The sequence below is a fragment of the Thalassophryne amazonica genome, chromosome 1 (assembly GCF_902500255.1).
Source record: "Thalassophryne amazonica chromosome 1, fThaAma1.1, whole genome shotgun sequence".
Taxonomy (NCBI): domain Eukaryota; kingdom Metazoa; phylum Chordata; class Actinopteri; order Batrachoidiformes; family Batrachoididae; genus Thalassophryne; species Thalassophryne amazonica.
Genome location: NC_047103.1, coordinates 88,054,680 through 88,066,418, shown reverse-complemented (window position 1 = coordinate 88,066,418; position 11,739 = coordinate 88,054,680). Strand labels below are relative to the sequence as shown.

General features: G+C 46.7%; 1 protein-coding gene across 2 annotated transcripts in view; it reads right to left on the bottom strand.

Moving 5' to 3' along the window:
* The window catches only part of LOC117512245 (N-acylethanolamine-hydrolyzing acid amidase-like), a 44,380-nt gene extending 35,588 nt beyond the window's left edge, over positions 1 to 8,792 (bottom strand). The window contains exon 1 of one of the 2 annotated variants that reach the window (XM_034172257.1): positions 8,549 to 8,792. In XM_034172257.1, the coding sequence (XP_034028148.1) occupies positions 8,549 to 8,724 (176 nt within the window). In that variant the 5' untranslated portion in view covers positions 8,725 to 8,792. The remainder of the gene's footprint in view (positions 1 to 8,548) is intronic. The other variant, XM_034172248.1, reaches the window with a different exon arrangement.
* Between the last annotated feature and the right edge of the window lie 2,947 nt (positions 8,793 to 11,739).

The following is an 11,739-nucleotide window of genomic DNA, read 5'->3' as shown; positions in this document are numbered from 1 at the left end:
TCATACGGTTGGACAACCGGTTAGAAGAACGTCGGCGGGAACGAGACGAAGGGCGTGGCCGGGCACGCGCCGTCCCTCTCCCTTCCGGTTCCGACCGCGCTCCGCCTTCCCCACGCTCCACGGCCCCTGCGCTCCGTGGGGCCACAGCTCCCCCTACTGACGAAGCTATGGACACAAGTAGGGCAACATTTAGGGCACCAGCTGCACAGAGGAGACGGGCCCATGGAGCTTGTTTTGTTTGTGGTGCACTAGAGCACCATGTGAGAGACTGCCCCGAGCGGTTACAACACCAACGCCCGCCCCTAGAGACTGGGCTAGGGGTGGGCCGAGACATTCACGTGGGACACACCCACATTGCTACACGACTCCCAGTCACGATCCTGTATGAGGATTTAACCCTGAAGGCCCCAGCACTGGTGGACACGGGCTCTGAGGGGAATCTGTTGGACTGCAGATGGGCCAGGGAGATAGGGCTCCCTCTGGTGGCGCTTACCTCGCCTGTGCAGGTTCGAGCACTAGATGGCTCCCTGCTCCCTCCGATCACACATAAGACACCACCTGTAACGCTGGTGGTGTCAGGAAACCACCGGGAGGTGATCGAGTTTTTTGTGACTCAGGCCACTTCCCGTGTGGTTTTAGGCTTTCCCTGGATGTTGAAGCACAATCCCCGGATTGATTGGCCGTCCGGGGTAGTGGTTCAGTGGAGTGAGACCTGCCATCGGGTGTGTCTAGGTTCCTCGGTTCCTCCCGGCTCCCAAGCTAAGGAGGAGGTCAGAGTCCCGCCCAATCTGGGGACGGTGCCGGTGGAGTACCACGACCTTGTCGACGTGTTCAGCAAGGATCTGGCGCTCACACTCCCCCCCCCCACCGTCCGTACGATTGTGCCATCGATTTGGATCCAGGCAGTGGGTTCCCGTCCAGTAGACTGTACAACCTCTCACGGCCTGAGAGCGAATCAATGGAGACCTACATCCGGGACTCGTTAGCTGCCGGGTTGATCCGAAATTCCACCTCCCCGATGGGCGCAGGTTTCTTTTTCGTGGGTAAAAAAGATGCCGGACTTCGTCCTTGCATCGATTATAGGGGGCTGAACGAAATCACGGTTCGCAACCGATACCCGTTACCCCTGTTGGATTCGGTGTTCACGCCCCTGCATGGAGCCAAGATTTTTACCAAGCTTGATCTTAGAAACGCGTATCATCTGGTTCGGATCCGGAAGGGAGACGAGTGGAAGACGGAATTCAACACCCCCTTAGGTCACTTTGAGTACCTGGTCATGCCGTTCGGCCTCACAAACGCCCCCGCGACGTTCCAAGCCTTGGTTAACGACGTATTGCGGGACTTCCTGCACCGGTTCGTCTTCGTATATCTAGACGATATACTCATCTTTTCTCCGGATCCTGAGACTCATGTCCGGCATGTACGTCAGGTCCTGCAGCGGTTGTTAGAGAACCGGCTGTTTGTGAAGGGCGAGAAGTGTGAGTTCCACCGCACTTCTTTGTCCTTCCTGGGGTTCATCATCTCCTCCAACTCCGTCGCTCCTGATCCGGCCAAGGTTGCGGCGGTGAGAGACTGGCCCCAACCAACAAGCCGTAGGAAGTTGCAACAGTTCCTAGGCTTTGCTAATTTCTACAGGAGGTTCATTAAGGGCTACAGTCAGGTAGTTAGCCCCCTGACAGCCCTGACCTCACCAAAAGTTCCCTTCACCTGGTCGGATCGGTGCGATGCCGCGTTTAAGGAGTTGAAACGGCGCTTCTCGTCTGCACCCGTTCTGGTGCAGCCCGATCCTAGTCGCCAGTTAGTGGTTGAAGTGGACGCCTCGGACTCAGGGATAGGAGCCGTGCTGTCCCAGAGCGGGAAGACCGATAAGGTCCTTCACCCGTGTGCCTATTTTTCCCGCAGGTTGACCCCAGCCGAACGGAACTATGACGTCGGCAATCGAGAGCTCCTTGCGGTGAAAGAGGCTCTTGAGGAGTGGAGACATCTGTTGGAGGGAACGTCCGTGCCATTCACGGTTTTCACTGACCACCGGAACCTGGAGTATATCAGGACCGGCAAGCGACTGAACCCCAGGCAAGCCCGCTGGTCACTGTTCTTCGGCCGTTTTGACTTCCGGATCACCTACCGTCCCGGGACCAAAAACCAAAGATCGGATGCCTTGTCCCGGGTACACGAAGATGAGGTCAAAACGGAGCCGTCGGATCCCCCGGAACCCATCATCCCGGAGTCCGCTATCGTGGCCGCCCTCACCTGGGACGTGGAGAAAACCGTCCGGGAGGCCCTGACACGAGACCCGGACCCCGGAACCGGACCGAAGAACAAACTCTACGTCCACCAGAAGCCAGGGCTGCAGTTCTGGACTTCTGTCACGGTTCTAAGCTCTCCTGTCACCCTGGGGTGCGAAGAACCGTGGCAGTCGTCCGGCAGCGCTTCTGGTGGGCGTCCCTGGAGGCCGACGTCCGGGGTTACATCCAGGCCTGTACCACCTGTGCCAGGGGCAAGGCGGATCACCGTAAGACACCGGGATTGCTACAGCCGCTGCCCGTGCCTCATCGCCCCTGGTCCCACATCGGCCTGGATTTTGTCACGGGTCTCCCGCCGTGCCAGGGAAACACCGTCGTCCTCACGATAGTGGACCGATTCTCCAAGGCGGCCCACTTCGTGGCCCTCCCGAAGCTCCCAACGGCCCAGGAGACAGCGGACCTCCTAGTCCACCACGTCGTCCATCTGCATGGGATACCATCAGACATCGTCTCCGATCGCGGTCCCCAGTTCTCCTCACAGGTTTGGAGGAGCTTTTGCCGGGAACTGGGGGCCACGGTCAGTCTCTCGTCCGGGTACCACCCCCAGACCAACGGACAAGCAGAACGGGCAAACCAGGAGATGGAGCAAACCTTGCGCTGTGTGACAGCCGTGCACCCGACGGCCTGGAGTACCCACATGGCCTGGATCGAGTACGCGCACAACAGTCAAGTGTCGTCCGCCACCGGCCTCTCCCCCTTTGAGGTGTGTTTGGGGTATCAACCCCCGTTGTTTCCGGTGGTTGAGGGGGAGGTCGGTGTGCCCTCGGTCCAGGCCCACCTACGGAAGTGCCGTCGGGTGTGGCGTGCCGCCCGTTCTGCTTTGTTAAAGGCCCGGACGAGGGCGAAGAACCATGCAGACCGGCGGCGGGCCCCGGCTCCCACGTATCGTCCAGGGCAGGAGGTCTGGTTGTCCACCAAAGACATTCCCCTTCAAGTGGACTCCCCGAAACTGCAAGAACGATACATCGGCCCCTACAAAATACTCAAGGTCATCAATCCCGCCGCAGTGAGGCTCCGGCTTCCGGCCTCACTGCGGAATCACCCGGTATTCCATGTGTCAAGGATTAAACCCCATCACACCTCACCCCTCTGCACTCCGGGTCCGGCGCCACCTCCTGCCCGGATCATCGACGGAGAGCCGGCTTGGACCGTGCGCCGGCTCCTCGACATCCGACGAATGGGCTGGGGTTTTCAGTATCTGGTGGACTGGGAGGGGTACGGCCCCGAAGAACGCTCCTGGGTGAAGAAGGGCTTCATCCTGGACCCGGCCCTCCTGGCCGACTTCTACCGTCGCCACCCTGACAAACCCGGTCGTGCGCCAGGAGGCGCCCGTTGGGGGGGGGGGTCCTGTTGTGTGGGCCGCTGAAGAGGAGGTACTGCTGGCCCACCACCACTAGAGGGCGCCCTGCCTGGAGTGCGGGCTCCAGGCACCGGAGGGCGCTGCCGCCTTACAGGAGCAGCCAGGATGACAGCTGTCACCCATCACCGGAGACAGCTGATCCCAATCAATACGGAGGTATATCAGCAGGACGGCATCTCCACCTCATTTGCCGAGATATCGCCTTACCAAAGAGGTAACCATTTCAGCCTACACATACGTGTGTCTTTACTTGTATTCTTGTTTGATTGTCTATAGGACAGCTGACTACTAGACAACATTCGGATAAGTACTCACCTTCCTACATTGTTGTTGACGAGAGGTGGAGGTGGACTCTCCACCCTCCGTGTTACTGGGTGCAGCCGCATCCACACCTGACTGTTTCTGTTTCTTGCCAGCAGTACTGGATCCGACGAGCGGAGGCAGTGGCCACCTGGGAATTCGGGACTTGGCGGCTCCAGTATTCCCGGGGTTCGGTGGCAGAGGAAATCGGGTTGTTCCGGTTCGACTTGGACAGAGGTCTCCTATCGTCGAGCCTGCCCACACGACACCGTTGTAATTGGACTCCATTTCGATATTGTAACAGGTTGTATTTGTTGTGCCTGTTTCACAACAGTAAAAGCAGTGTTATTCGACTCCTCCATTGTCCGTTCATTTGCGCCCCCTGTTGTGGGTCTGTGTTCCTACACTTTCACAACACATATATATATACACATATACATATATATATATATACACATATACATATACATATATACACATATACATATATATATACACATATATATATATACACATATACATATATATATACACATACATATATATACGAGGGCTGTCAATAAAGTAACGGTCCTTTTTATTTTTTTCAAAAACTATATGGATTTCATTCATATGTTTTTACGTCAGACATGCTTGAACCCTCGTGCGCATACGTGAGTTTTTCCACGCCTGTCGGTGACGTCATTCGCCTGTGAGCACTCCTTGTGGGAGGAGTCGTCCAGCCCCTCGTCGGAATTCCTTTGTCTGAGAAGTTGCTGAGAGACTGGCGCGTTGTTTGATCAAAATTTTTTCTAAACCTGTGAGACACATCGAAGTGGACACGGTTCGAAAAATTAAGCTGGTTTTCAGTGAAAATTTTAATGGCTGATGAGAGATTTTGAGGTGATTCTGTCGCTTTAAGGACTTCCCACGGTGCGAGACGTCGCTCAGCGCTCTTAGCCGCCGTCGTCAGCCTGTTCAAGCTGAAAACCTCCACATTTCAGGCTCTATTGATCCAGGACGTCGTGAAAGAACAGAGAAGTTTCAGAAGAAGTCGTTTCAGCATTTTATCCGGATATTCCACTGTTAAAGGAGATTTTTTTAATGAAAGACGTGCGGACAGATCCGCGCGTCGGGACGCAGCCGACGCGGTGCGGCGGCACAGGAAAAACACCTCCGTGTTGATAACCATTTGTAAAATCCAGGCGGCTTTTGATGGCTTTCAGTGGAGTGAGTATATGAGAAATTGTTTAACAGGCAGGACATGTTCCAACTTGTCCTTAAGGCTTTCAACAAAGGTGTTTTTCCTGTGGCGGATTCTGCCTCTCGATGGCGGCTCGGAGCACGGCGCGCCATTGTGGGCAGTCCTTAAAGCTGTAGTAACACTCCTTATTCTCTGTGAAGCCCGTAAAATTTTCACCGAAAGTCAGATACATTTTTCGAATAGTTTCCAGCTGCCTGTCTCTAACAGTTTCTGAAAAAATTTTGATGGAAAAAAGCCCAAATCATTCCGCCATTTCCTCGCAATGAAACAACGAGAGGGGTGGACCAGTGCTCACTCAAAGCTTGCCCACAGGCGAATGACGCAACTGACAGGTGTGGAAAAACTCACGCATGCGCACGAAGGTTCAAGCTTGGCTGATGTAAAAACATATGAATCAAATCCATATATTTTTTGCATAAAATAAAAAGGTCGGATTCTTTTCTCACAGACCTTGTACATTCATTATTTGTATATTACTTTCTTATTTTTACTTCATTCATCATTTCAATTGGTGGTGGTGGTGGGGGTGTTATTGGTGTGGCCAGAAATTTATGCACGGTGGCTCCAGCCCTCCTGGTTCACCCCTTGGTTGTGTCCCTACATCCACCCTTTTCAGGTTTCAAATCCCACAAAACCTCGGAGAGGTCGCCACGCTGCGAGATCTCAGTAACATTGAGAACTGCATTGAGACGCTCTGATCGGGCTTCACTTTAACCGCTGCACACAGACAACACCATTAACATCACAACATAAAACTATTTTTATATTGTGCCTAAAAACTCTCGTAAATATATTCTCTGGGTTTATAGACGTTGTTATTGCGTTTGTTTTATGTAAACATGCGAGAATCACGGGCTGTGTCTCCGTTATTTTCAATGGGAGCTGCTGTGAGCTACAATCGCTTGCTGATCATGTCGTTCTGGGGGAAAGTGAAGTTTGCTCTTTAACGTCTTGATTATTGTTCTTTACAACACTGTTTGTCCTCTTTGTTCCAGACTAATATATATATATATATATATATATATATATATATATATATATATATATATATATATATATATATATGAAATTCAGTTTGCGTTTATTAAATTCCACGCAGATTAAACGTAGCAGACACGGATTATTTGTTATAATTGTCAGGGTAAATCAGGGTATCATGCAGCAGTCTCTTATTAATGTGACGAAAAGCATAAAAAAAATTACATTTTTGTAGTATAATATTCATTTACAATTGTCATCATGTGGATTCTCTATGTTGTTTTGACTGCAGCGACTCGCGCAAGGGATTATGGGATACATGTTACGCAGATGATACCCAGCTTTATCTATCCATGAAGCCAGAGGATACGCACCAATTAGCTAAACTGCAGGATTGTCTTACAGACATAAAGACATGGATGACCTCTAATTTCCTGCTTTTAAACTCAGATAAAACTGAAGTTATTGTACTTGGCCCCACAAATCTTAGAAGCATGGTGTCTAACCAGATCGTTACTCTGGATGGCATTTCCCTGATCTCTAGTAATACTGTGAGAAATCTTGGAGTTATCTTTGATCAGGATATGTCATTCAAAACGCATATTAAACAAATATGTAGGACTGCCTTTTTGCATTTACGCAATATCTCTAAAATCAGAAAGGTCTTGTCTCAGAGTGATGCTGAAAAACTAATTCATGCATTTGTTTCCTCTAGGCTGGACTATTGTAATTCATTATTATCAGGTTGTCCTAAAAGTTCCCTAAAAAGCCTTCAGTTGGTTCAGAATGCTGCAGCTAGAGTACTGACGGGGACTAGCAGGAGAGAGCATATCTCACCCGTGTTGGCCTCCCTTCATTGGCTTCCTGTTAATGCTAGAATAGAATTTAAAATTCTTCTTCTTACTTATAAGGTTTTGAATAATCAGGTCCCATCTTATCTTAGGGACCTCATAGTACCATATTACCCCATTAGAGCGCTTCGCTCTCAGACTGCGGGCTTACTTGTAGTTCCTAGGGTTTGTAAGAGTAGAATGGGAGGCAGAGCCTTCAGCTTTCAGGCTCCTCTCCTGTGGAACCAGCTCCCAATTCAGATCAGGGAGACAGATACCCTCTCTACTTTTAAGATTAGGCTTGAAACTTTCCTTTTCGCTAAGGCTTATAGTTAGGGCTGGATCGGGTGACCCTGGACCATCCCTTGGTTATGTTGCTTTAGACGTAGACTGTGTTTCATAATTATTGTATGGCCTTGCCTTGCAATGTGGAGCGCCTTGGGGCAACTGTTTGTTGTGATTTGGCGCTATACAAGAAAAAAGTTGATTGATTGATTGATGAAACAAAGTGGGTACGTACATCCGTATCTTCTGTGGGACTGCTAAAGGTACGGACCGAGGTTCACTGAATGGACGTACGTGACACCGGTGGGAAATACACATGTGGAACAAGTGGTGAAGCTCTTAACAGACACAGAATATTTTACATCCACTAATGCTTCAGCTGAACTATGCTGTTTTTTTCTCCCTTGTTTCAGAAGCCATAACTGGCAACTGTCTTCTAGGGTTAGCGGAGGTTAGCCTGTAAGCTCGCCGTCGCTGATAATCATTTGAGCACATTTGTTTAATAAAGCTGCTGTAATTTAAGAAATTCATCAAATGTAAATGAAGAAATCAACGTAAATTGCAAAGGTGTTTTGCTTCTTTCATCGTCCATCCACCTCAAGTTCCAAGCGCTGTTTTCTAAGCGAGGCGGAAAGAATTGTACGTGACACCAGACCTTTAGCCGCATATGGTATGAGTACTGACATATTTGCGCATTCTGATTGGTCGGTAAGACACCCTCTGTATCTTTAGAACGGTCTCTGTAGATACGGTCTGTACATGAAAACCCTGGATGTCCAGACTCAACCTAATCTAATGTAATCTAATATCAAATTCAAGATTTGAGTCTCCCATGTGACTTTGCGCAAACTAAGTGAAAGTTTGCATCTTTTAAAAAAAACTTTGCATACTTTATTTAAGAAAGTATTATGTTGACAGAAACACACTTCTAGGTTTAAAGTCCTGTATTTTCCACAAACACAAGCAGGACAATAATCAATGAATCATAAACTGATTAACATGACATTCTTATAAAACCATGATGGGATAGCTCAACCAAAGAACATTCAGCTGTATATAAGTAAAGATCGGACATTTCAAACATGTTAATGAGATAAGAAGGATCTGATTCCACGTTCATTTCCTCTTTTAAAGTCGTGTTGGTGCAAATTCTCTTCCGTGTTTATTCCGACGTCGGTACGGGGTAATAAGAGTGTTTTCCGACAACGAGGCCGTTAACTAAGGCGTAATAATGAAGGCTGTCTCTTACTCGATGACGTCCGCAGCAGCTTTCTTCAGGAAGCTGAGATCGAAGACCTTCAGCAGGACCGTCCAGCGCTGCTCGGGGGGCTCGGCCAGGTTCACGGTCACGGTGGGCGGAGCTACATCTGTCCGAGCGTACACGGTGAGTCCGAGCAGCAGCGCCGCCGTCGTCACAAACATCATCACCGGCTCTGTCCCGTCTGTCTGACTGAGCCACAGACGGACCGTGTGTGTGTGTCTGTGTGTGTTTATGTGCCGGTGAGCAGTATCGTAAGCAAAACGACACTTCCGCTTCCAGGAGTTTTCAGACATTGTTGCCAGATTGGGCTCATAAATTCACGCTTAAGCACACCTTAAAACAACAACCCATGATGCTGTGCTTAAAAGCTGATCAATGCTCAACACAAGAAATGTTGCAGTAAAATTGCTCCCAAATTTAGACCACATACATTTTTAACACACCACTTCTCCTCCATTTAGTTTGATGAACGATGTAACTGATATAAAGTCATATGATGCACTATAAGAAATGCAATAAATGCCAACCTTTTGATCCTTAAATGTAAATTTAATGGAAATATTCAGCTGCTTTAAATCAATCAAACGGCAATCTCCAGTGCATAGACACCCATGTTAAAATCTACAACTTTATGCCATAGTTGCCAAGTGTGCTTGTAGGACCTGACTTTGGGCTTCTTCTTTGAAGTTGCTTGAAAAAATAAGCTACAGGCTGCAGGTGTTTTGGGTTTGTTTTTAAAACGTCATCACACAGTCAACTTTTATTGGTACATAGCATCTCTGTAATTGGTCAATATAAGTCACATCTACATGTATTTTCTACTGATACGTAGATTCAAAAACTAAGTTAACCACAACCACTAATCCTAACCGTAACCCCTAACCATAACCCATAAAGCTAACTATAACAAAGCTGGGATATACAATAGTGTTCAGAATAATAGTAGTGCTATGTGACTAAAAAGATTAATCCAGGTTTTGAGTATATTTCTTATTGTTACATGGGAAACAAGGTACCAGTAGATTCAGTAGATTCTCACAAATCCAACAAGACCAAGCATTCATGATATGCACACTCTTAAGGCTATGAAATTGGGCTATTAGTAAAAAGAAGTAGAAAAAGGGGTGTTAACAATAATAGTAGTGTGGCATTCAGTCAGTGAGTTCCTGGAACAAACAGGTGTGAATCAGGTGTCCCCTATTTAAGGATGAAGCCAGCACCTGTTGAACATGCTTTTCTCTTTGAAAGCCTGAGGAAAATGGGACGTTCAAGACATTTCTGGACCACAACTCACTCCGCATTCTTTACTGCTCACTGGTTTTACCATATTTACAGTACTGTGCAGAGGTATGGGGTAATACTTATAAAGGTACAACACAATCACTATCAGTAATGCAGAAAAGAGCTATAAGAATTATTCATAATACTGGCTATAGAGATCATACAAATCCACTATTTTTACAATCCAAATTCTTAAAATTCACAGACTTGGTTCATTTTCAAACAGTACAAATTGTGTATAAAGCAATAAACAATTTACTTCCAGCAAATATTAAAAATATGTTTTTTAACAGATCAGGGGATTACAGTCTGAGGGGGAAATTTAATTTAAAGCATCAGTGGGCACGAACAACATTAAAAGGTTTCTGTATTTCTGTCTGTGGGGTGAGGATGTGGAACAGATTGGGAGTGGGGCTCAAGCAATGTCCAAGCATGAACCAGTTCAAACAGCGGTACAAAAATATGTTTTTTTCTGGGTATAGGGAGGAGGAAGGGTAATGAGGGTTAGGGTGTTTTTGTTTTTTGCTTCGGCTTGTAAATATATAGTATTTTGTATGTAAGTAGGTATGTGTAGGTGTATATTTATGTTTGTGTATATATATGTGTATATATGTATATGTGTATGTATGTTGATGTGTATATGTATGTGTATGTGTATATATATGTATATATATATATATATTGATATCGGTTTAGGTGTGTAGGAATTTATGTGTATATGTGGCAAAGGGTATTACTGGTTGTGGGGAAGAAGGGGTAGGGATAAATAAGCTGATGCTTCACCCTACCCCTTTTCGGACATGTTGGGTACACAGTAGGAACTTTTTTTGTTGTTGTCTTTACTGATCTATCTTGTAATTGTTGTTGTTGTATCAAATGTTCGAAATAAACAATTTTCATTCATTTTCATTCATTCATTCATTCATTCATTCATTCATTCATTCATTCATTCATTGTTCAGAAGAACAGCGTAGTATGATTAAAAAGTTGATTGGAGAGGGGAAAACGTATACGCGGGTGCAAAAAATTATAGGCTGTTCATCTACAATGATCTCCAATGCTTTAAAATGGACAAAAAAACCAGAGACGCATGGAAGAAAATGGAAAACAGCCATCAAAATGGATAGAAGAATAACCAGAATGGCAAAGGCTCACCCACTGATCAGCTCCAGGATGATCAAAGACAGTCTGGAGTTACCTTTAAGTGCTGTGACAGTTAGAAGACACCTGTGTGAAGCTAATTTATTTGCAAGAATCCCCCGTGAAGTTCCTCTGTTAAATAAAAGACATGTGCAGAAGAGGTTACAATTTGCCAAAGAACACATCAAGTGGCCTAAAGAGAAATGGAGGAATATTTTGTGGACTGATGAGAGTAAAATTGTTCTTTTTGGGTCCAAGGGCCACAGACAGTTTGTGAGACGACCCCCAAACTCTGAATTCAAGCCACAATTCACAGTGAAGACAGTGAAGCATGGTGGTGCAAGCATCATGATATGGGCATGTTTCTCCTACTATGGTGTTGGGCCTATATATCGCATACCAGGTATCATGGATCAGTTTGGATATGTCAAAATACTTGAAGAGGTCATGTTGCCTTATGCTGAAGAGGACATGCCCTTGAAATGGGTGTTTCAACAAGACAATGACCCCAAGCACACTAGTAAACAAGCAAAATCTTGGTTCCAAACCAACAAAATTAATGCCTTGCAGATGTGAAGAAAATGTGAAAACTGTGGTTATACAACTAAATACTAGTTTAGTGATTCACAGGATTGCTAAAAAAGCAGTTTGAACATAATAGTTTTGAGTTTGTAGCGTCAACAGCAGATGCTACTATTATTGTGAACACCCCCTTTTCTACTTCTTTTTACTAATAGCCCAATTTCATAGCCTTAAGA